Source organism: Oryza glaberrima, chromosome 4 (genome assembly GCF_000147395.1).
Source record: "Oryza glaberrima chromosome 4, OglaRS2, whole genome shotgun sequence".
NCBI classification, from domain to species: Eukaryota; Viridiplantae; Streptophyta; class Magnoliopsida; order Poales; family Poaceae; genus Oryza; species Oryza glaberrima.
Window position 1 is genome coordinate 24,612,746 of NC_068329.1, and position 19,871 is coordinate 24,632,616.

At 44.4% G+C, this 19,871-nt stretch overlaps 2 protein-coding genes across 3 annotated transcripts; one reads left to right on the forward strand and one right to left on the reverse strand.

Annotated features, from left to right (window-relative positions):
- Positions 1–6,957: 6,957 nt before the first annotated feature.
- LOC127770914 (cactin-like) lies at positions 6,958–8,224 on the reverse strand. Its single transcript, XM_052296686.1, has 3 exons — positions 7,809–8,224; positions 7,476–7,726; positions 6,958–7,286 (listed from the first exon to the last, which is right to left on the reverse strand). The coding sequence occupies exons 1-3, from the start codon at positions 8,222–8,224 to the stop codon at positions 6,958–6,960; spliced, it is 996 nt and encodes a 331-aa protein (XP_052152646.1).
- Positions 8,225–13,287: 5,063 nt separating this feature from the next.
- Positions 13,288–19,796, forward strand: LOC127771214 (acyl-CoA hydrolase 2). 2 transcript variants are annotated; one of them, XM_052297063.1, is made up of 17 exons: positions 13,289–13,477; positions 13,553–13,645; positions 14,402–14,469; positions 14,935–15,016; positions 15,153–15,199; positions 15,309–15,434; positions 15,813–15,890; positions 16,400–16,487; positions 16,883–16,995; positions 17,937–17,999; positions 18,072–18,127; positions 18,464–18,556; positions 18,820–18,876; positions 18,953–19,054; positions 19,140–19,188; positions 19,280–19,348; positions 19,448–19,796. In XM_052297063.1, exons 1-17 carry the CDS (start codon positions 13,462–13,464, stop codon positions 19,532–19,534), a joined length of 1,287 nt encoding a protein of 428 aa, XP_052153023.1. In that variant the 5' UTR covers positions 13,289–13,461; the 3' UTR covers positions 19,535–19,796. The 2 variants fall into 2 exon arrangements, with proteins under 2 accessions (XP_052153022.1, XP_052153023.1); XM_052297062.1 differs by having other exon boundaries at positions 13,288–13,645.
- Positions 19,797–19,871: the final 75 nt, after the last annotated feature.

Here is a 19,871-nt window from a genome sequence, read left to right on the forward strand (position 1 = left end):
GTACTTTCTCCATACCTAAAAGTCTATTATTTTACCGAGCTAATCAAAGGTAAATTAAGCAAAAGACAAAGAAACTACCATATCTTTCGATCATATATACGGAGAAAAAATGAGGAGAGAAATGGAGCTGCTATACTATTGGTTCCAAAGCTAAAACGAGAATAAAAAAAACGTTGAAGTATTATTAAAGAGGTATAATGAAATTTTAAGCTAAAATTCTTTTGATTAAAAAAGTTTAATCTAAAATTAAAGATAATATTTAGGGATAGACGGAAGACCCCACTCCAGTAAAAGAACTGCAGATGTGTATGGACTAATTTGACAGAGTACATGCATAGGGCCAGGGATCATTTTCGATGTAATGAATGCGTCTCGACCGATCCTGCGTAGACCCCATTTTTTTTCCAAAATATAAATGATATCCTTCCTAAATTACAGCTATCGGATGATGAGGATTTAAATGAAATATGATTGTAATTGGTTAAAATAAGAAAAACCATTAAAAAAATCAAGTAAAATATGGTTGTAATTGGTTGAGATGAAAGAGTAGATAAAGAAATTAAATAACAAATCAAAAGTTATGATTGATCGAAATGAGAAAGTAGCTAAAGGGATAGCTAGCTATATTTAAAAAAAAAGTTCTTATATTTTAAAACGATTGATAAAGTTTTTATATTTTATGATGGATGGAATGGACGTTAAGATTTAATTTGGATTTAAATTTTTCTTTGGAAACGGATTTGAGTATTAGACTGACTGACTGAGCATATATACCCAGAACGGCATCTATATATGCATAAACAGAGAAACCAGGTACTTCCTCCATTTTACGTTATAAGACGTTTTGACTTTGGTCAAAGTTAAACTATTAAATTTGATTAAGCTTATAGATAAATATAGTAATATTTATAATACTAAAATTAGTTTTATTAAATCAATAATTAAATATATTTTCATAATAAATTTGTGTTGGTTTGAAAATGTAATTATTTTTTTCTTTAAATTTAGTTAAACTTAAAAGCAGTTTAACTTTTATGAAAGTTAAAATGTCTTGTAACCTAAAATAAGGGAGTACCATTTTATAATATCTAGAGCACGTGTCTGTTAGCTAGGGACTTGACTACTTGATTGCAGCAACATGACCAATTATATAGCGATAGACTTAATTCCACAACAACCGCACAACTGCAAAGAAATCCGATCGATCGACATCCTTTATTTTGCCATCACATACAGGATGCAACACAAACCTATCAGTGAAATAAAGCTACCTTGCATAAACGACGGATCGTTTAATAGTTCACCTCAATACAAATAATTGTATATAATGTGTTGATAATCATTGTCATTAATTTCAAATCATATTATAAAAATGTTTAAAATATAATTGAATCATTGAATTGAATGAAAAATCTAATAATGTTTTTCACATATCAAATCTTAATGTTTATTCATTATAATGAGTTAGAAATTTGAGATTGGATTGTACTCTATTGTGTCAGAACAGCGGAGTGCAATTGACCGCTTTTTTTCAACTGTTTTTCGGATGTAAAAAGCGATTGATTATGCACTTTATGATTACTAAATTTCTTAATTAGGTCCATGAGTCAAGATCTCTGTGCAGCGAATTAAATTAGGTTTCCGAAATATATATAGGACGGTCCAGTCCAAAATGGGGAACCGATCGAGTGAAACAGTAAATTAAAGTTAAAAATCTATTTGTATTTATAAATTTGAATTTTGATTAACCAGTCTAAACCATGCAAACGGTAACCAATAATCCATCCATCAAATAAATTGTACTTTTGCCAATATCGTTTTTCCAAACTATTGTTTGTATATACGTGCATATATAGTAGTACGCGTGATTTTCCGTTTGAACCAGCAACAGTACAATTAATTATTCACAAAGCCATCAATTTTCTGATCAAGACAATTATTGTCCGATCCCGTGGCGAGCCACACCTTTCGTTTTGACAAAATTAGCCATCAAACCAAAGTTAATTAGCTTCTTTCATACTATTTATGTTAGCTAGCTAGCCATTTTCACAGCTATTTTTATCAACATACCAAGATGTCAAAGCCATTATCGACTTCTCGCAGTTAAGAATGCTCAGCAAGCTAGAGACCGCCACCTAGCTAGCTGCGTGCGCCCCAAAACGAGGGAGGCCACTACATGCATGAATCAGCATGATTGTCCGAGTTAAATTGTTTGTCTCCACATGCTCTCTCAAACGGATTGAAATCAAAAACATGTTTTTTTTTTCCGAAACATGGCATTTCTTGCCAAAAGATTGTATTTGAAAAAGTGTCACTGGTAAATAGTAAGCCAACAGACAACAGTGACACTTTCTAAAAGAAGTACGTAAAGAACATGAGAATGCACTAGAGAGAGAGAATACTTGTGTGCTTAGGGGCCAACGACCCAACTATACAGGAGTACTATTTAATTTTTTAGGAGATTTATTAGCTAGGATTTCGGTACCTCTTTATTATTAATAACTTCATATTCTAGCTAGGAATAATCCTTGATGGGATTGTATAAATATCTGCAATCAAGGATCATCAGATTGAGCAAGATGTTCATATGCAAATAACTAGTTGGGACTAATTATATATACCTTCTTTTTTGAATTTTAATTATATGTATATTCCTTCTTTTTTTATTTTAATTATATATACGTACCTTTTATTTGCCAACCTGTTGCGGTGCATGCAAGCCTTGGGAAGGTCAATTCGATATGAACTAGTTTCAGACCTGAGAAAAATTTACTACCTTAAGGTACATAAATTCTACAGTAAAAATTTTGATACCTGATTTACTAGTACTTAAAGGTACAAGTTTTACAAATATAGTATCTTATGATATTTTTTTTAAAAAAAGATGATAAATTACTCTCCAGATTTACAGTAAACCTGTAGAGTCGTCGCGCGCTGGATTTTGGTTCAACTGTCAGTCTGTCACTGCTGATAAGCATCTTTCAATAATCCCTTAATTGCCAATCAATTTAATTAATCATCCCATTTTTGTGCTGCTAGCTTACAATCGACTTAAAAAAAGTAGCCCAATTTGGTTCAATCAACTGTTCCTGACACGTTCACTGGACTGTGGTTCTCTCGAATCTTCATCTACAGTCGATTAGGTGTTGTCGATATGATAGTCACGTTGCATTAAGGTCTTATATATTCCGATGGCATCCACACTCTGGCGTAGAATGTTAGCAAAGCGTATATATGTTTCATCTTCAGCAATTTGATAGCAAAAAACTGTCTATATCTAAATATAACGAGGTGGTCTGTTAGCCTTTTTTGGAAAAAAAAATGCCATGCTCAAAAATTATGGCATGCATGAATCAAACGTCATCCTTGCTTAATCCTGCCGTATACAATAATTTCAAGCGGTGACAAATGAAAGTGCACTACGGTGCTCGGCAGCGGCAGGAGCTTTGAAGCTCCGTGTGATCGAGTTTGCTAGTATGTCGAATGCCGTTAATCTTTAATGGACGTGGAGGTCAAAATTTTTCTACTGATTTCTATTTTAATTAAGGTTTGGGTGTGTTAAGGAGAGTTCAGAGTCGTTGGTATTGTAAAGATCTAAGGGTTGCATATTCGGTTTTAAAAGCTAGCCTGTTATAGGGGTATATAGACTTTTTTTTCCTTAATAAAACTACATACAACTCTTTCGGGAAAAAATTAAGAAACAAAACAAATACAACCTATACCATAAATGTAGTAGAGTTTAGCACACACAACCACCGCCCGAGCTAGCGTTGGGTCGATATATGACACCAGTTTGCCGCCAAACTAGTTACAAGCGCCGGCGCGCCGTGGCTCGAATCAAACCTCACGATCGATCGAATCATGGTGCTACGCACAGTAGCCAAAATGCACGTTTAAATGCGACAGCAACGTGTCATGAATTCATGACGTGGACGACTGAAGACGTCTCTGAACACACGGCCCTGCTTGTGCGCATGTGTTGTGCCCAATAATGGATGGATTATTTTAGTCCCATACTCTCTCCGTCTCTAACTATTACTATTTGATGCTATTGATTTTTTTAAATATATTTGACCGTTCGTTCTATTAAAAAATAAGTATTATTAATTTTTTTCTATCATTTGATTTATTGTTAAATATATTTTTATGCATATATATAGTTTTACATATTTCACAAAAGTTTTCAAATAAAACAAACGGTCAAACATGTTAAAAAAAGTCAACAGCGTCAAATATATTTAGTGACGGAGGGAGTATATACTCCACGTGTGTTTTGATGATGCTGTCTGACAATGGTGCAGACTGCAGTATGCATACTGGTACTTTACCTGTCTGCTCATGCTCGTGCTTGCACCCTGATGTTCGTCGGTCGGTGAGCATGAGTACAAAACCATACGTCCATACCCTGTACATGTATGTAAGACTGTAACTGTGGAAGTTAGCAGAACCGTGTAACTCATCGGTATATACTCCGAAAAAGTGAGCATGTAGTCGTGACTCATGAGCATAAATATTTGGCGTTTAATTAGTTCGAAATTCAATCTAATTTTTATACTGCAATAAATTTATGATATTAAGATAGTATACTTTTATGTAAAAATATAATTTTAATATAAGCATTTGAGAAATTATTGATGATCAAAATTTTAGTGACTTCGATCAAATCTTGTCCTAAGGCCATTCACAGTGGGCTTATGTGGCATTTAGCCTCCACACAAAAAAAACGAATATTCCACGCCACATCGTCAAACCGCGCAGCTTGCTCAGGTCCGAGTAGCCAAGTTTGGCTACGAGTTCCTCAGGTCTTAGGTGGGACCCACACTCGTGCTAGAGGAGAGAGGGGAGAGGGGCGAGGCAGCCGACGGGCTGGAGGAGGAGGAGGAGGCGAGAGCGGGAGAGGAGAAGAGGAGGCTGGCGCCGCCGTCGTCGTCGCCGTCTCGGCAGGTCGAAGCGCCACAGCCAACTTGAGGTCGTCGCCGGCGAGGTCACTCCATGGACTGGGAGGGGAGGAGAGGCACCGGCCGAGGGACAAGACGAGGGGCGACTCACGGCCACCCCGGCGTCGGCGCCGAAGCTCCGCCCGTCTCCGTCGTCGCCCGAGCCCCAGCGTCGCCGCTGCAGCTCAGCCTAGCCCCGCCGCCGCCGCCGCCAGGCGTTAGATCTGGCCGCCCCGCCGCCCGGGCCCCGGTGCTGGTGCCGGTGCCGCAGCTCTGCCTGGCCCCGCCGCCACTGCCGCCAGGCGTCAGATCTGGCCGCCCGGGCCCCGGCATCGGCGCGGCAGCTCCGTCTAGCCCCGCCGTTGTCGCCCATGGCGAGCTCCGCCCGTCGCGCGATAGAGGGAGGGGAAAGGCGTCGGTGGTTGAGGAGAGAGGGAGGGGGAAAAGTTGAGAAAAGGAGATTTTTTTTTATTGTTGTGGTTCCCACTTGAGGCTCCATAGCATTGTGGGACTTGTGGCTAACACTACTTGTAGGTGTTCTTGAGCCTATGTAGCACACCAAGTCCGATACTATGGCGTGACGCATTGCTAATGCCCTAAGCATCTCACCCTTAGAAGGGGAAAGTCATTTTTACCCTTTAAGGTATCCTCTCAAATGGTACGTTATGAAAAAATTGACAATAAAAAAATAAACCTGAATGAGTACGTTTACTTTCTACAGTTATATTTGTTTCTTTTAACTAGTTTAAGTCAATCCTAAACTTGCATATTTCTGAAGTCAGTAATTCCACCAGTGCTTAGCCCAAGTAGCCTAGTCATTTTGAAGGTTCTTTTTAAATTTTATAACCATTTAGTTGATATGTAAGAAACGAGTGAACATCCACCCGAATACTTATAAGCGTTTCCTAGTCCATGTGTGCTTCATACGGAATGAGTATGAAGAAATTCTTCGGATTGACTGATATGAGCTGGGTTGCTAGTCGCTAGGAACTCATTGAGAAAAGGTCACAAGCCTCCGAGACGGCTTCCATGATGCTGGCGAACTGTCACTAACCCAAGTAGTCGAACACCCGATTGATGTCACGGTCATTGACAATCTTCTTCAGGTATAAGGCGTTGCAGTAGGTGTTTTATGTGCTCCAACGTCCTCTAGGACAATGCATGGAAGGTACCTCTCTCCCGATGGAGGGGAATTGGATGTGTGTCTGGTCAAGGACTCTAGGAGGATTCTCCAGACTCCTATCCGTGAGGGCTCGAGATATATAGTATGGATCGCTTAATGAATTGTATTGCCAAAAATTTCATTACTATTTGGATGACATACCTTTCAATGGAAAAAAGAATCCATCTCCAATTCTCCATCGTAGAAGTCCATGTTCGTCATGAATTCTCGGAAACAATCCGGAAGAGCTAAGAAGACAAGTGGGTTTTGATCAGCAGTCAGCCCTCAGCTTAAGTAACAATCTTCTGGCCCCTACGTCATTTTCATTTTTTTTCCGTGACAGAGAAATTCATTATTTGTTTCTTTTCATCATTTGAAAGCCTCGTTAACATTTTCTGATGTTTGGCAATCCGCTAAGCTTACTTGAAGAGATATTTATGAACACGAATAAGTTGTTGTGTATTTAAGGTTTTCGAATTCAAGGAAATTGGGCATTTGGGCATCTGTATGTCGATCATGCAGCGGTTCAATCGGCATTTGGGCATTTGGGCTCCTGCCACCAGAGATTAACAACATATGAACACAAAGCTACAGATGAACAAAATCGAGTGACTTAACACAAGTATCTTCCGCTCAACCATCTTTCAGCATTCATGCCTTACTTAAAGTTCTCCTGCCTTGAAACCAATTGCCAAGTTGCTGCTCTGAATCAATTTCAAGTTCCATGGCTAGTTAAAGCCTTAAAAAGGCGGATTAATTCTCATCATAATCTCAATTGATATAGATACATCAGCAACCATCACAGAATTCATCCTCTTCCTCACCTGTGGAGGATTCATGAATTTCTACTGTTCACTCTCATCGCCTGTAAAAGAAGCGCTTGAATTGGAAGTTGAGATGCAGGACACCAGTGTCAAAGGTGCACCTGAACCCGGCCTTCCGCGAGTACTCCCACTCCTTGTTCACGATCCTGAACGCCACGTCCTCGTAGGGCCAGCCCGCGTGGAACCTGATGACGCAGGTCTCGCCGCCGCCGCTGTTGCTGCCGTCCTCGTCGACGGTGTACTGTGGCGGCTTCCCGCCGGCGAGGTCGGGGTAGTAGAGCACGAACTTGTAGCCCTTGACGGTCTTGGGCGGTGGGTGGTCGTGGTCGTAATGCGCGCGGTTGTACTTGTTCCACTCGAAACCTGATCGCACCCGCGCGATGTACTTGGGCTTCCTCAGCTCCGGTCCCGGCGGCGGCGGCAAGGCCACCGGGCGCAGAGTTTCCGAGCCTTCCTCGTCGGCGTCCTCGCCGCCGCCGTCGTTGTCGGGCGGGGGCGGGGGCGCGTCGCAGGTGTAGTGCTGTTCTAGGTACTTCTTGGCTTTCTCCACACGGATGAGCTCCGTCACTTCCTGCCAGTGCTCGACGACCTTCGCCTCGCCGGTGGCCATGCGCGCGGCGATGGCGTGCTGCATCGCGTCGAGCTCGTCGAGGCTCTTGCCCTCGACGACGCTCTTCACGTCGGCGAAGACCGCGGAGTGCAAGGCCCTGTCGCTGTGGCCAGCCGTGCCGGTGCCGGTGGCGGCCTGCTCGATCTCGGCGTTGCACATCGCCTTGGCCACCGCCCAGAAGGGCTCGTTCGCCCTGTCGAGATCGGCGTACGCCGCGATCTCCTCGCCGAGCTCCTTCAGCTCCTCGACGGACGCGCCGCGTCCCGTCGAGAGACTTGACGAGCACATCGATGGGCTTGGGCCGCCCGGAGGCGAACCGGGCCTCGGCGCGGAGCCTGCTCTGATCGAGGAGGAAGGCCGCCTCCTTCGCCTCCTCCTCCGCCGCCGCCCTGGCGCGCGACGCGTCCAGGATCGGCGGCGGCGATCTCCGCCGCGAGGCGGCGGCGGACGCGTTCACGCCGGCGGCCTCCCTGCGGCGGGCGAGGCACCGGCGCCGCTCGTCGCGGAGCGAGACGATATCGGGCAGGATGCCGCGGGCCAGGTCGCGCTCGAGCTTCTTCAGCCAGACGAAGGCGCCGAGGCCGCGCGCCGCCAGCTTCGCGGATACGGCGTCGGCGCGGCGGCGGACGGCCTTGGACAGCGACCTCGACGGCCGCGAGATCTCCTCGGCGCGAGGGCGAGGCTTCGCCATGGCGGTGACAGATCAAAGGCGGCCCAGGGTCAAAGACCCTATTAAGATTTGACAAATTGGGTTGATTAATGATTACACAAGTCGGTTGCTGCCGCATCGTCCAAGTCGGTTCAGGGACGAACAAGACCTATTCGGTTGCGACGCGTGTCCTATTCGGAGAAAAGTTTTGGCGTGTAGGAGTAGTTACAATACAATGGGCTGGGTTAGTGCGGTCATACTGGGCCATCTCGGCCCGCCATGGAAATAACTAGGCTGGGCCGAATCAAGACGATACTTGAAAATAGGAAAAAGTACATCGAAGGTCCTCAACTTGTCATCGAATTACAAAATACTCCCCCAACCGCAAAACCATGTATCCACCGTCCCTTAACTAACCAAAACCGGTCACAATAAGTCCTTCGGTGGTTTTGACTCCGATTTGTCCTACGTGGCGGTTGAATCAGCGCGGGACCCACCCCACATGTCAGGCTGCCACATCAGCCTCCTCTCTCTATCTCTCTTTTCCCCTCTTCTCTCCTGTCACGCCCAGAAATTCCCGAATAGAATTCCAAGCAGAATGTGCATTAAAATCCCCGTCCAGGACCGGCCGAGGTACACAAACGACAATATTGACATTCAGATCCACGTCTTACAAACATCATAAAAGTCTTACATAAATGCAGCGGAAAAACGAAAGACAACAGGAGCTAAGCCTTGACTAGAACTGCAGCGGGAACACCACTCCACAGGCATCCTCGACGGCACGGACGAAGCCTACTCCTCGGAGAAACCTCCATCTGACACATACTCGTACTCTGGGGTTGGGGAAAAAATAGAGCAAGACTGAGTACTACCCACTGTACTCAGCAAGTCATACCGGAATAGGGGTATGATGCAGGGAATTATCAAAGGAGAGCTAGAGTGGTTCATTTGCATAAAGCGAGCATTTATAAACAGAAGTTGAAAGAATTAAACAGTTGCAATAATTAATTAATATTGATCATCCGCTGTCCAACGCTATCCCATGTTGCAACAGGCCCAACCATCCACCTATACTATCCAATTTCATTAGACTAAACTAGGGTAAGACTAATCACGGTGAATCTGGTTGACCGCCTATAACCGCGGGCACGACTATTCGAATAGTTTTACTCTGATCAGAGGTGTACAACTGTACCCACAAGACACAGCCCCACGACACGTTTCCGTGCGCCGACATGCCACCACGACATACCGGAAAGAGGCCGTGATAGGACCCTTCGCATAACCCTCTCTAACCAAGCACACCACACCTCAGGTTTCACCCCCACTCCTTGCAAGGCAGCGGGCAGTCCCCTCTCGTGCCTAGGTGAATCCGGAAGCGACAGAGGCCGTCGCAGAGCCCGCCCCGCTCCATCACGCCCACCCTTGCCTGAATGCGTCAGCTAGAGGAAAGCTACACTACAAGCCCAGCCATTGCCCACGCTGGCTTGTGGTAAGTACGATAAGTTCTTCCAGGGCATCCCGCGAACCGGTCCTTAACTGCCATGGGTGCGACTAGCAAAACCATGTACCCACAGCCCACCATGTGATTCATTTTAATTAACCAACACCAAAACGGTGGTACTAAACCAACCTTACCAATTGAACCTAAAGTCTATATTTTAGTGAGCTTTCCCCATTGTGTGCTAGTGGAACTAAGTATGGCTAAGCAATTCCTAGTCCAAAATCTATTTATGTTATAACCCAAGCTAACAAAGGAGCATGGTATCAAAAATGGTATGGCTGTAACAATAGGTAAACACCCCATAGTAACATTATAAAACAATGCAATATTTGAAGAAAAACAATAGAGCATTTGCAATATAGGATCAACATGTTCAAGTGACAAACATGACATGCCTTGCTCTACTGCTGGAGAAACCTCGGCGACTATCTCGAAGTACACCGGAGCGTCGGAAGAACCGGAATCTAGCGACATACAAGGCAAACATTGCAAACAGGCTATAAGACTACTGAAACAGAGAACAAAACCATTTTTAATGGATTCTACACATTTTTCTTGATTTACTGAGACTTGAATGGGCTTAAACGGAGCACGGATGAATTAGTTATAAATTTTAGAAGATTCACTGTTTTTATTACTATAACAAAAAGTCCTTAAATCATTTATTGCGCAATAATTCCCAGGGCTGACGTCATTAGGGGGCGCGGCGCCGACATGCGGGGCCCACCGGTCAGCGGCTCGGGAGAGAGGGAAAAGGGGTGCCGGCAAGCGGGCCCCACTCGGCAGCGGCTCAAAGGGGGTGGTCCACCGTGGACCGGGACCACGCGGGTGGTCCACCGCCGGTCCACGGGACCGACGGCCCAGATCGCCCCCAGGGTTGACCGGACGGGCGGCGGCGACCCGGCTCGGCTCGGCTCAAGGCCGGCCGACCGGCCACGGCGATGGCGACGGCGCGCGCGCGCGAACGCGTTGCCGGCGACGGCAACCGGCGGCGGAGGCGACGATGCAAAGGCGACGCGAAGGCGGCGGCGCTAAGCGGTGGCTAGGAAGGAGAGGGAGGGGAATAGAGGGGAGAGGAAGCCTCACCGAGGGTGGCCGGCGCGGAGGAAGACGACGGCGAACGGCGACGGCAAGCCACGGGAGGACGACGGCAACCGGCGGACGGGCTTCGGGGTGCCCTAAGGAAGGAGGAGAGAGAGATTAGAGAGAGGGAGATGAACCACGGCGGCCGGCATCCATGGCCGAAGGCGGCGGTAGAGGTAGAACTCACCGAAGCGCGAGGGGATGCGAATTCCGACGACGAATCCCGACGGAAGAAGGGCGGACGGGGTGGAGTTCGTCCTTGCGAACCCGACGGCGGCGACGGCGCGGTGCGGCGGCGAGCCTAGCGGCGGCTAGCGGCGGCCAGAGCGGCGGGAAAGGCGGCGGCGGATGGGTGCACGGCGCGGGAGCGATGGGGAGCACGAGGGAGTTCGGCGAAATGGGGAAAAAGAGAGAGGGGGCGACGGCGGAGCTTAAATAGTAGAGGGGAGTCTCGGACGTGGCCGGTAGGGGCGAGATTCCGCCGAGTGGGCGCGGGAGGTGCGGCGCATGCGCGGGCGTGACCGACGTGGCCCGGAGGAGGCGGAGACGTGGGCGCGGCGGCGGTTGCGGGCGCGGCGGCGCGGGCGCGAGGTAGGAGACGGGCCCGACGGGTGGGGCCCACCTGTCGGCGTCCCGGGTGGGAGGAGGGAGGTGGCCGGCCCAGCAGAGGGGAGAGGAGGAAGGAGAATGGGCCGGCGGCCCACTCGAAAAGAAAAGGGGGAAAAAGAAAAAGAAAAAGGAAGAAAAGGATTTTCCCTGGAATTAAAATATTGCTTGCTCAATTTTAATTGGTTAAAATTATTTCTAGGGCTCTGAAAATTCCACTAAAAATCCTGTTAGTGACTTTCGACATGTAGAACTCAAGAAAAATTTCACATGCCAGATTCGATTATTATTTGTATTACTTTCTTAGGGTTTTCTCTTGATTTGCACCGGTATTTTCTTAGGGTCATTTATAAATTAAATTTTAGGCTTGGGAGGAGAACTACAGGGTGTGACCTTCGTCATCTCTCCCTCTCTTCTCTGACTCAACCGGAGAGAGGAGGAGGGCGTGGGCGGCCGGCGGCTAGCGAGGGGTGACGTGGCAGCGGTGATGGCGGCGACGGGTGACGCGGCGGCGGTAGGGGAAGGAGCTTCGTGCGGGCGGCGAGATGCAGCGCGCGGGCGGGCGGCGGCAAGGGGCGGCGCGCGGGCGGCGGTAGGAGGAGCGGCGTGCGGGCTCTCCCGCCGGCTACCGCCCACGAGGTAGAGGAACGGTGGCCGAGGGAGAGGAGCGATGGCCGGGAGAGAGGAGCGGTGGCCCGTGGAGTTGAGTTGGGCGGCCCCTCCATCCCTGTGGCCGCCGTCAACACGGCGCTCCCCGTCCCGTCCCGGTCTCCCCCGCCGCCCTCGACTCGCTCCCCTCCCCATCCCCCACCGTTCCCATCCCCACCCCCGCCGCCATCGCCGTCCACCTCGCCGTCTCCACGCCCGACTTCCCTCTTCATGCGCCCCGGCGGCTGCGCGCGCCTCGCGATCGAGGAGGGTAGGGCCGCCGCGCTCGCCTCCGATAAGGCAGATGCCGTGTCGTCGCCGCCATTCCTCTGCCTCGTGGACCTCGTGGGCGGCGGCCGGCGGGGGAGCCCGCGCGCCGCTCCTCCCCTCGCCGCCCGCGCGCTGCTCCTTGCCGCCGCGTCGCCGGCCGCCGACGCCCTCCTCCTCCCGCCCGGCTGAGTCAAAGAAGGAAGAGAGAGATGACGGAGGGAGAAAAGAGGGGAAAACAGAGAGAGAGGAGGAGGCTGATGTGGCAGCCTAACATGTGGGGGCCCGTGGGTCCCACGCTGACTCGGTCGTCACGTAGAATAAAACCGGGGTCAAAACCAAAAAAAAACTTATTGTGACCGGTTTTGGTTAGTTAAGTAACGTTGGATATCTAATTTTGCGGTTGGGGAACGATTTTGTAACTGGATGACAAGTTAGAGGGATATTCGGTGTACTTTTTCCTTGAAAATAACGTTCATTTGGTGTCCTGGTGGATATACTACTACACACGAATACACGATTAGCACATGCGCAAGACCACGACTCAAGTAGTTTATTCTTCCAATCTTTATGTCTCAAAATGATTTTATTTTTCACTCATCCCACACATATCAATATATAAAAAAAACTAAATACATTTGTTTTATCGAGTTCAAATGTAATTATTTACCACTTTATTTAATCTTAATATATTTATCTCATGGTTTTATAAACTACAATATAATAATTACTAAAAATAAATTTATTTTCGAATAAATCAGAGAGTACAAATAATTTTATTCTACCATGGAGGGGTTATGTCCACACGTGTAACTGCCGAACTGTACTGACAGGTCATCCGGTCCCACCTGACAGGCAAAGAAACCTCGAAGAAACCCACCCCTTGCTGCAAGTCTCCATCCACTCCCACCTGACAAATTGGCCCCACAGACGCGGTATCCACATCTGTCACGTGGATAATAAAAACACAAAATATAAAATTATTCGTGTTCTCCTCTTCCTCCCCCTCGTCTCCTCCCAACAAGTCGATCTCCTTCGCTTTAAATTTTGTGGTAGATTTTTTGTCTCCTTCGCTCTCCACGCTACCGCCTCGCCGTGCCGGAGCCCGGGCGTTCCCCGCCGCCGAGAACCTCCGCCTCCGCCTCCATCTCCTCCGCCGCCGCCGCAGATGGATCGGGAAGAAGGTAAAGCAGTGCAGAGCCCGCCGAATTTAGGAGCGCTCCTGGCTAATCCGAGGGGTGGTTGCCATTGGTGTGCAGTGACGGAGTTCCTCGGCCAGGTGCCCCTCCTGCAGTGCCTCCCCAGCTCCTCCATCCGCAGGATCGCCGACGCTGTCCTGGTGAAGCGCTACGGTGAGTAGCACACGGTCCCCATCACTGTATCACTCGCTCTAGTTTTTGCGACCTTCGATTGGTTGGTGGTTATGGTGAACGTGGCGGCGGCGGATTCCTGATGCTCGTTGGTGGGAGATTTTTTTTTAGATTAGTAAATTAGCGGTATTCTCCAATGCGTACCCGATTTTTGTGGAGCTCGCTGGCTATGTTTGATTTGCTGCTGTGTATCTATATGTATAGGTTTAATCAACTTGCTTAAAAAGGTGACTATTAGAGGCTTAGAGCATCACCCCCTATAATAGGGTGCTTCCATTCAACGCCCAAGCTATCTACTATAACATTCATTTTTTTAGAACAATAACAATGTTATAGATTTTCTTTATAGATCGTGGGGAACTGGGATATTTTTTAGAACAATAACAATGTTATAGATTTTCTTTATAGATCGTGGGGAACTGGGGATATCATTGGCAATAGTACACATTGATTTGACATGTAATGCTTGAGAGAAAATTGGTATCAGTTCAATAACGAAGATCAGGCATCCAAATCCTTGCAAGCGAGGACTCAAGCCTGGGTGTTCACCTACGCCTGCCACCTACCTCACTTCCTCTCACTGATTTAGCGATTTTTAGTTCTCAACGCATGTTTGGCATTATCCCCTTTCTAGAGAAGTGTTGTTTCTTTTTTTGGGTACTGAAAGTGAATGTGGTTTCAAGTTGGAATCAAGCTGATTACATGTCTGTTCGTTGTGATACTTTTCGAATTTTGCAGAACCTGGTGGTTACGTTGCTCGTGAAGGTGACCCTGTAGATGGCCTTTACATCATATTGGATGGGCAGGTATGAATTGGAGTATATTATTTCTTTGCTTAGCATTTATTGGCTTTTATGATTACCATACTTTGGGAACAAATATGCAAGCTGTCATTTAGCCAGTTGTCAGCCGGATTCATTGACTAGTACTGTTTGTGGCTGTTCCAACTACCACCCTGGAACAATTGATGAATTGTTCTTTAAAAAAATATTCGGTCATATTTTGCAGCAATGATCATTTATGCTGGGACTTGGGGTGAAGGATCAGTTTGTACTTTGTAGTTTCACACTTTCAGAGTATCATTGTTGTCCTGATAGCCAGTTCCTTTGCTCCTGCCACAACTGAATGATATAATCCAACTGTTCTACTCTCATGTTTTTTTTTGTTATTATCATAGTTTATATGATCAGTTACATTATCCTTGTGATCTACTGATGAAGCAGAGGCCATGGAATTCTCAGTATTAATTCTCCATCTGCATTATATTGCAGGCTGAGGTTTCAGCTCCTGCAAACACAGAAGAAGAAAACCGCCCTGACTATGTGTTAAATAAGTATGACTACTTTGGTTATGGTAAGAACTATCATTACATGACTTCTGATTTTTATAGTAGTTCCTTTTTTTTTTGATCAAGTATATAAACCATTTTTTATAAGATACGGAGCAGCTCTGTTTGCGTACTATTCTAATATTCTGCATTGTTTTGTAGGAACCAATAGTTCTGTGCATCAAGTAAATGTTATTGCAGTATCAAAGGTTCCTTGTTCATGTTTCTATTTTTAATAACAGTATAAGCTGATGGTGTCCCTACTGTAATGATAAATATCTTCTGGCTTCAGCTTATTGTTAGTATCCTATTTTGCAGCTGACCTGCTTCGTATTGCCAAATCAATATGGACACTTGTTGCAACCAAAGACCATTTGGAGTGCAGAAGAGACACCTGAGAACCATTCTTTGCTAGAACAAATTTTGCACTTAGAGCCATTGGAGGTAAGTCTAAATGTGTTGTGATGTTTCTGTTTTGTAAAGGTATATATCACTTTACAGTATGATTACTGTGCTGAAAAATTATCAGGTATCCTAGTTCGTAAGATCTTATGACTTATATACTACATACGCTAATTTTGTAGCTCTACCATTCTTTTTACCACCAACAGCGTGTTAAGTATCACCCATTAGAGGTTAACCTGATTTAGATTATTAATAGATCAGGCTTTCATTTACATCATCTAAAAGAGACAATTTAAGGTGGATTTGCAGTTTCATATTTACACCTCCTATTTATAAGTGGAAAGGGCAAAATATTTTGTCACATCAAGTCAAATTTAAGTCTGTAAACTTTCTCACTGTAATCATTATCTTTTTTAGGTCGATATCTTCCGTGGGTTTACTTTGCCAGGAGCTCCGACTTTTAGGCAAGTTTTTGGAGGACAGTTGATAGGACAGGCATGTTCCAACTAAAATCTCTTACTTTCTATTATCAATATCTGCTGGATGTTTGTATTTCACCACTTCCTTTTTCTGTTATGTTGCAACATTCATATTTAAGTAGAAGTGCATGAATCCATTTGTGAAAAATAAAAGATAAAAAAGGGAGCTTCTTTAACATGCTTCTGAATCATTTTTTTTGCTGCTTTTTGGAAAACTTTTGGACTTTCCTCGTTGATCACAGAGGGCCAGTTTTTGTAATAGCATGGATGTAAGTGCCAAAGGAGGAAAAAACATTGTAAAGGCGGTTCACATAGGACAGCATTATTTTGCTCAAACATGTTTTCTTCAATGGTATATTAATCTTCTGATTAAATTGTTAAATTGTTTGTCCATGAAAATTGTTTTTCCACTACACATTCTCATGCACTCCCAAAAGAAAGTTCAAACACTAGAAAGAGTACACACATCCATGTCAAAGATTTTCACTATGTCTGAACTTTGTTTGTTATTGGACCCTCATGTAGGCACTAGCAGCAGCATCCAAGACTGTTGACTGCCTAAAAGCGGTGCACAGTTTGCACGCAATTTTCCTTATCGCAGGAGACAAGAATTGTAAGTTCTCTAAGCTTGTGTAGTAGTTCTCTTCTCAATCAAGTTGAATTTAAACTACTCCAACAAAAAATGTAATTTTGGGAACCACTAGTCTATCATATCACGAAGAGGTGGCCTAAGAAGAAACCAATGCCAACAAAATGTAATTTTGATAACCACTAGTCTATTAGATCAAGAAAGGATGGTTTAAGACGAAGCTTTACTCTGCCTTCCAAATTATGCATTGTCCCTGACTTAGAAATGAGCAGTGGATTAATTTGTGCAAACTTTTTTATGAGTCTATCTTTTGAGCTGTCATCTTAGTAAGCTGCAAATAATTATGCAGTGTAATTTTATTTATTTGAAAAAAAGAATAAATCTGATCATGTCTGTTTCTGTTTTGTCCTCTGTTGTAGTGCCAATAATATATCAGGTTCATCGGGCGCGCGATGGAACAAGCTTTGCCACCAGAAAAGTTGAGGCAAAGCAAAAGGGCCTTGTCATTTTCACCTTGATTGCTTCATTCCAGGTGTTTATCCTTCTGGTACCCAGTTTTGTGAACAATGTACAGCCTCAGGAAAATTTTGGCATATTAGTATTGATCAAGCATTTGATTCTCTCGATGGCTTCCATTTTGGGCCTGTTTGGTTCTCTTCCATTTCTAGCCTTGCCAATTTTTTGGCAATGGCAAGATTTGGCAAGCCAAAAAAATTGGTGGAGGTGGCTGTTTTGAGTGATACCAAAATTTTTAGACTAGGCTAGTGCTTAAGTTAACCAAACCAAAAAAAATTGGCAATGACAAATTTGTGGCTTCATTCCTACAAACCAAATGAGCGACATTTTTGTAGCAGTGCATTATTTGGTAAGGTTGCGTTTGGCAAAGAAGCAAACAAGCTCAACTCCCTCCCATCATAAATATTTGGTGTTTAGGACAAGAATTATTAAAACTTTTGAAACTTCGACCATGAATAGCTTCTCAAATGCTTAGTTTAAAAACAAAAAATGGGTATAGACAGATTTATTTTTAAAAATACTATCTTAATATCATGAACTTACTAGATTTGGTAAGCCTATTCTAATATAAAACTGATAGTTAAAGTTTTAAATGTTTGACAATCTTGTCCTAAACGTCAAATATTTATGACCATAGGGAGTAAAATTTTAACTACACTTTTAACAATATATTACAGTAAAGGTAGTGGTCAAAACTGTGTTGTGGAGACCACATCATTGTTTATAAACTTTTTTTGTGACTAGAGGGACCAGTAGAATGTTCTTTTTGCAATATTCAATATTCATACTGAACGCTGTCAACGATAACGAACTGTTTGAACTCTTGTTAAATCCTGAGGAAATGTGTATTTTCATGTTTATACTACTTTATACATTAAGCCAAAAGGTTCGTGAGACTAAATCTGCCAGCAGAAGAATAGATGGTATCTAACTTCTGCATGATCAATTATGTTGCAGAAAGACGAATTAGGGTTTGAGCATCAAGCTGCAATCATGCCTGATGTTCCTCCTCCAGAAGAGGTAATATTTTTTTTCTTTCCTGTAATGTATATGGGAAAGAAGAATTGATAATTAATAGGTAATCAAATGCAGCTCCTGAATCTGGAAGAGATACGGGAAAGAAGACTTACTGATCCTCGCTTCCCAATGTAATTTTCATGACTTCCAACCATATATTTGATGATGATAGTTTCCTAGCTAATGCAGTTCTCAGATGATTCATCTTTAATCTTCAGAATAAACTTCTTTTATGTTATTGAGAAAGCATTATATTTGTAACCATTTATTTCTCGGACACTATATTTGTCACCATTACTCAGATGAATCTAGCATCTGGTATTACATAAATTAGAAATTATCTGGTAGTATTTCTCACGTTTAGTAAATCAAGCATTCTATCTTCTTAAGCTTCAATTATAACTGTATTTGGTTCGTGCCACAGTCGCATGCCACCTGGCAAAGTCTTGACTGTTAGTCATCTGCAGGCAATATAGGAACTCAGCTGCCAAGAAAAAGTTCGTACCTTGGCCCATAGAAATGAGGTTTTGTGAAGATTCAGCATCTCAACATAAACCAAGGTATGTACACACTGTGTTTTCTTTCAGTGCAGCCTGCTCATACCTTCTCTCCTCCCCTAGTTGGTGATAACTGATAAGTTTACCACGAAATTCCTGTGTACTTTCATATTCACGATTCTAAATTCCACTGTGAAAACATCCAATTTTAATTCCATTGTGCAAGAATTTATCGCATTTCCTGCTACATTGCAATTTAATACATTGTTCTGATTCATTAGTGCATCTATTCCATTATCTAAAAAAATGTATCCGATTTCTTTCAGCTTAAATTATTGGTTTAGAGCCAGAGGAAAACTTTCTGATGATCCAGCACTGCATAGGTTTGCCATCTAATCACTATACCGTGTTTCTTGTATTATAGATGATTGGGCACGACATTAAACCATGGTATTACAGGTGTGTTGTAGCATATGCTTCGGATCTACTATATTCTGGTGTCAGCCTAAATCCTCATAGGGAGAAGGGTCTGAAGACATACTCACTCAGTCTTGATCACTCGTATGTTTCAGCAAACCGCACCCAGTACTGCGATTTTAATTAATACAACTCGCTAGTAAACCGTTTGTTTGTTACTGTTCTGCAGGATTTGGTTCCACAAGCCTGTGAAAGCTGATGATTGGCTTTTATATGTGGTAAGCCATTGATTTTTACCTCTCAAATGATACACAAAACTAAATTTCTGCTTGAGGTTCTTATGGCAACACCTTCCCTTAATAAACACAGATCGACAGCCCATCTGCACACGGTGGGCGGGGTTTTGTTACAGGGCGAATGTTCAACCGACAAGGAGAGGTATATGCCTTCGTTGTTTCAAAGCTTAGTTCAGTTCTGCATTGCTTCTGTGATGGAAATGTTTATCAACTTACTATGATGTCTTCGCAACTGCTTTAGCTCGTCATGTCGTTGACCCAAGAGGCGCTGATTAGGAGGGCGAAGACGCCAGGACAACCGTCACAAACCCCAAGGCCAAAGCTTTGAGAGGTGCAGAAGAGCAGTATTATCGTTTCATTTTTGGCAATTTCACAGTTATTTTCCTTTTCAATGGAAGTCTATAACACGTAGACGTGAAGCCGAAGTATAGCATACTGCATATATGTAGCAAGAAAAAACGATGGTAAAACTGGTTCTGTAATTCACGAACAGCTTACTGACATACCACGTATGTATTGGATCGGGAAAAATAAGCGAAGAACTTGGTATCGCTTTTTTTTTATCTCAATAAAGCCTTCAATTATTTCAATTTAAGCCTTCATGGAGCATAAATGGTTGGATAAGTACACATCTGATAAGAAGTTTGTCTAAGCACACATCTGAT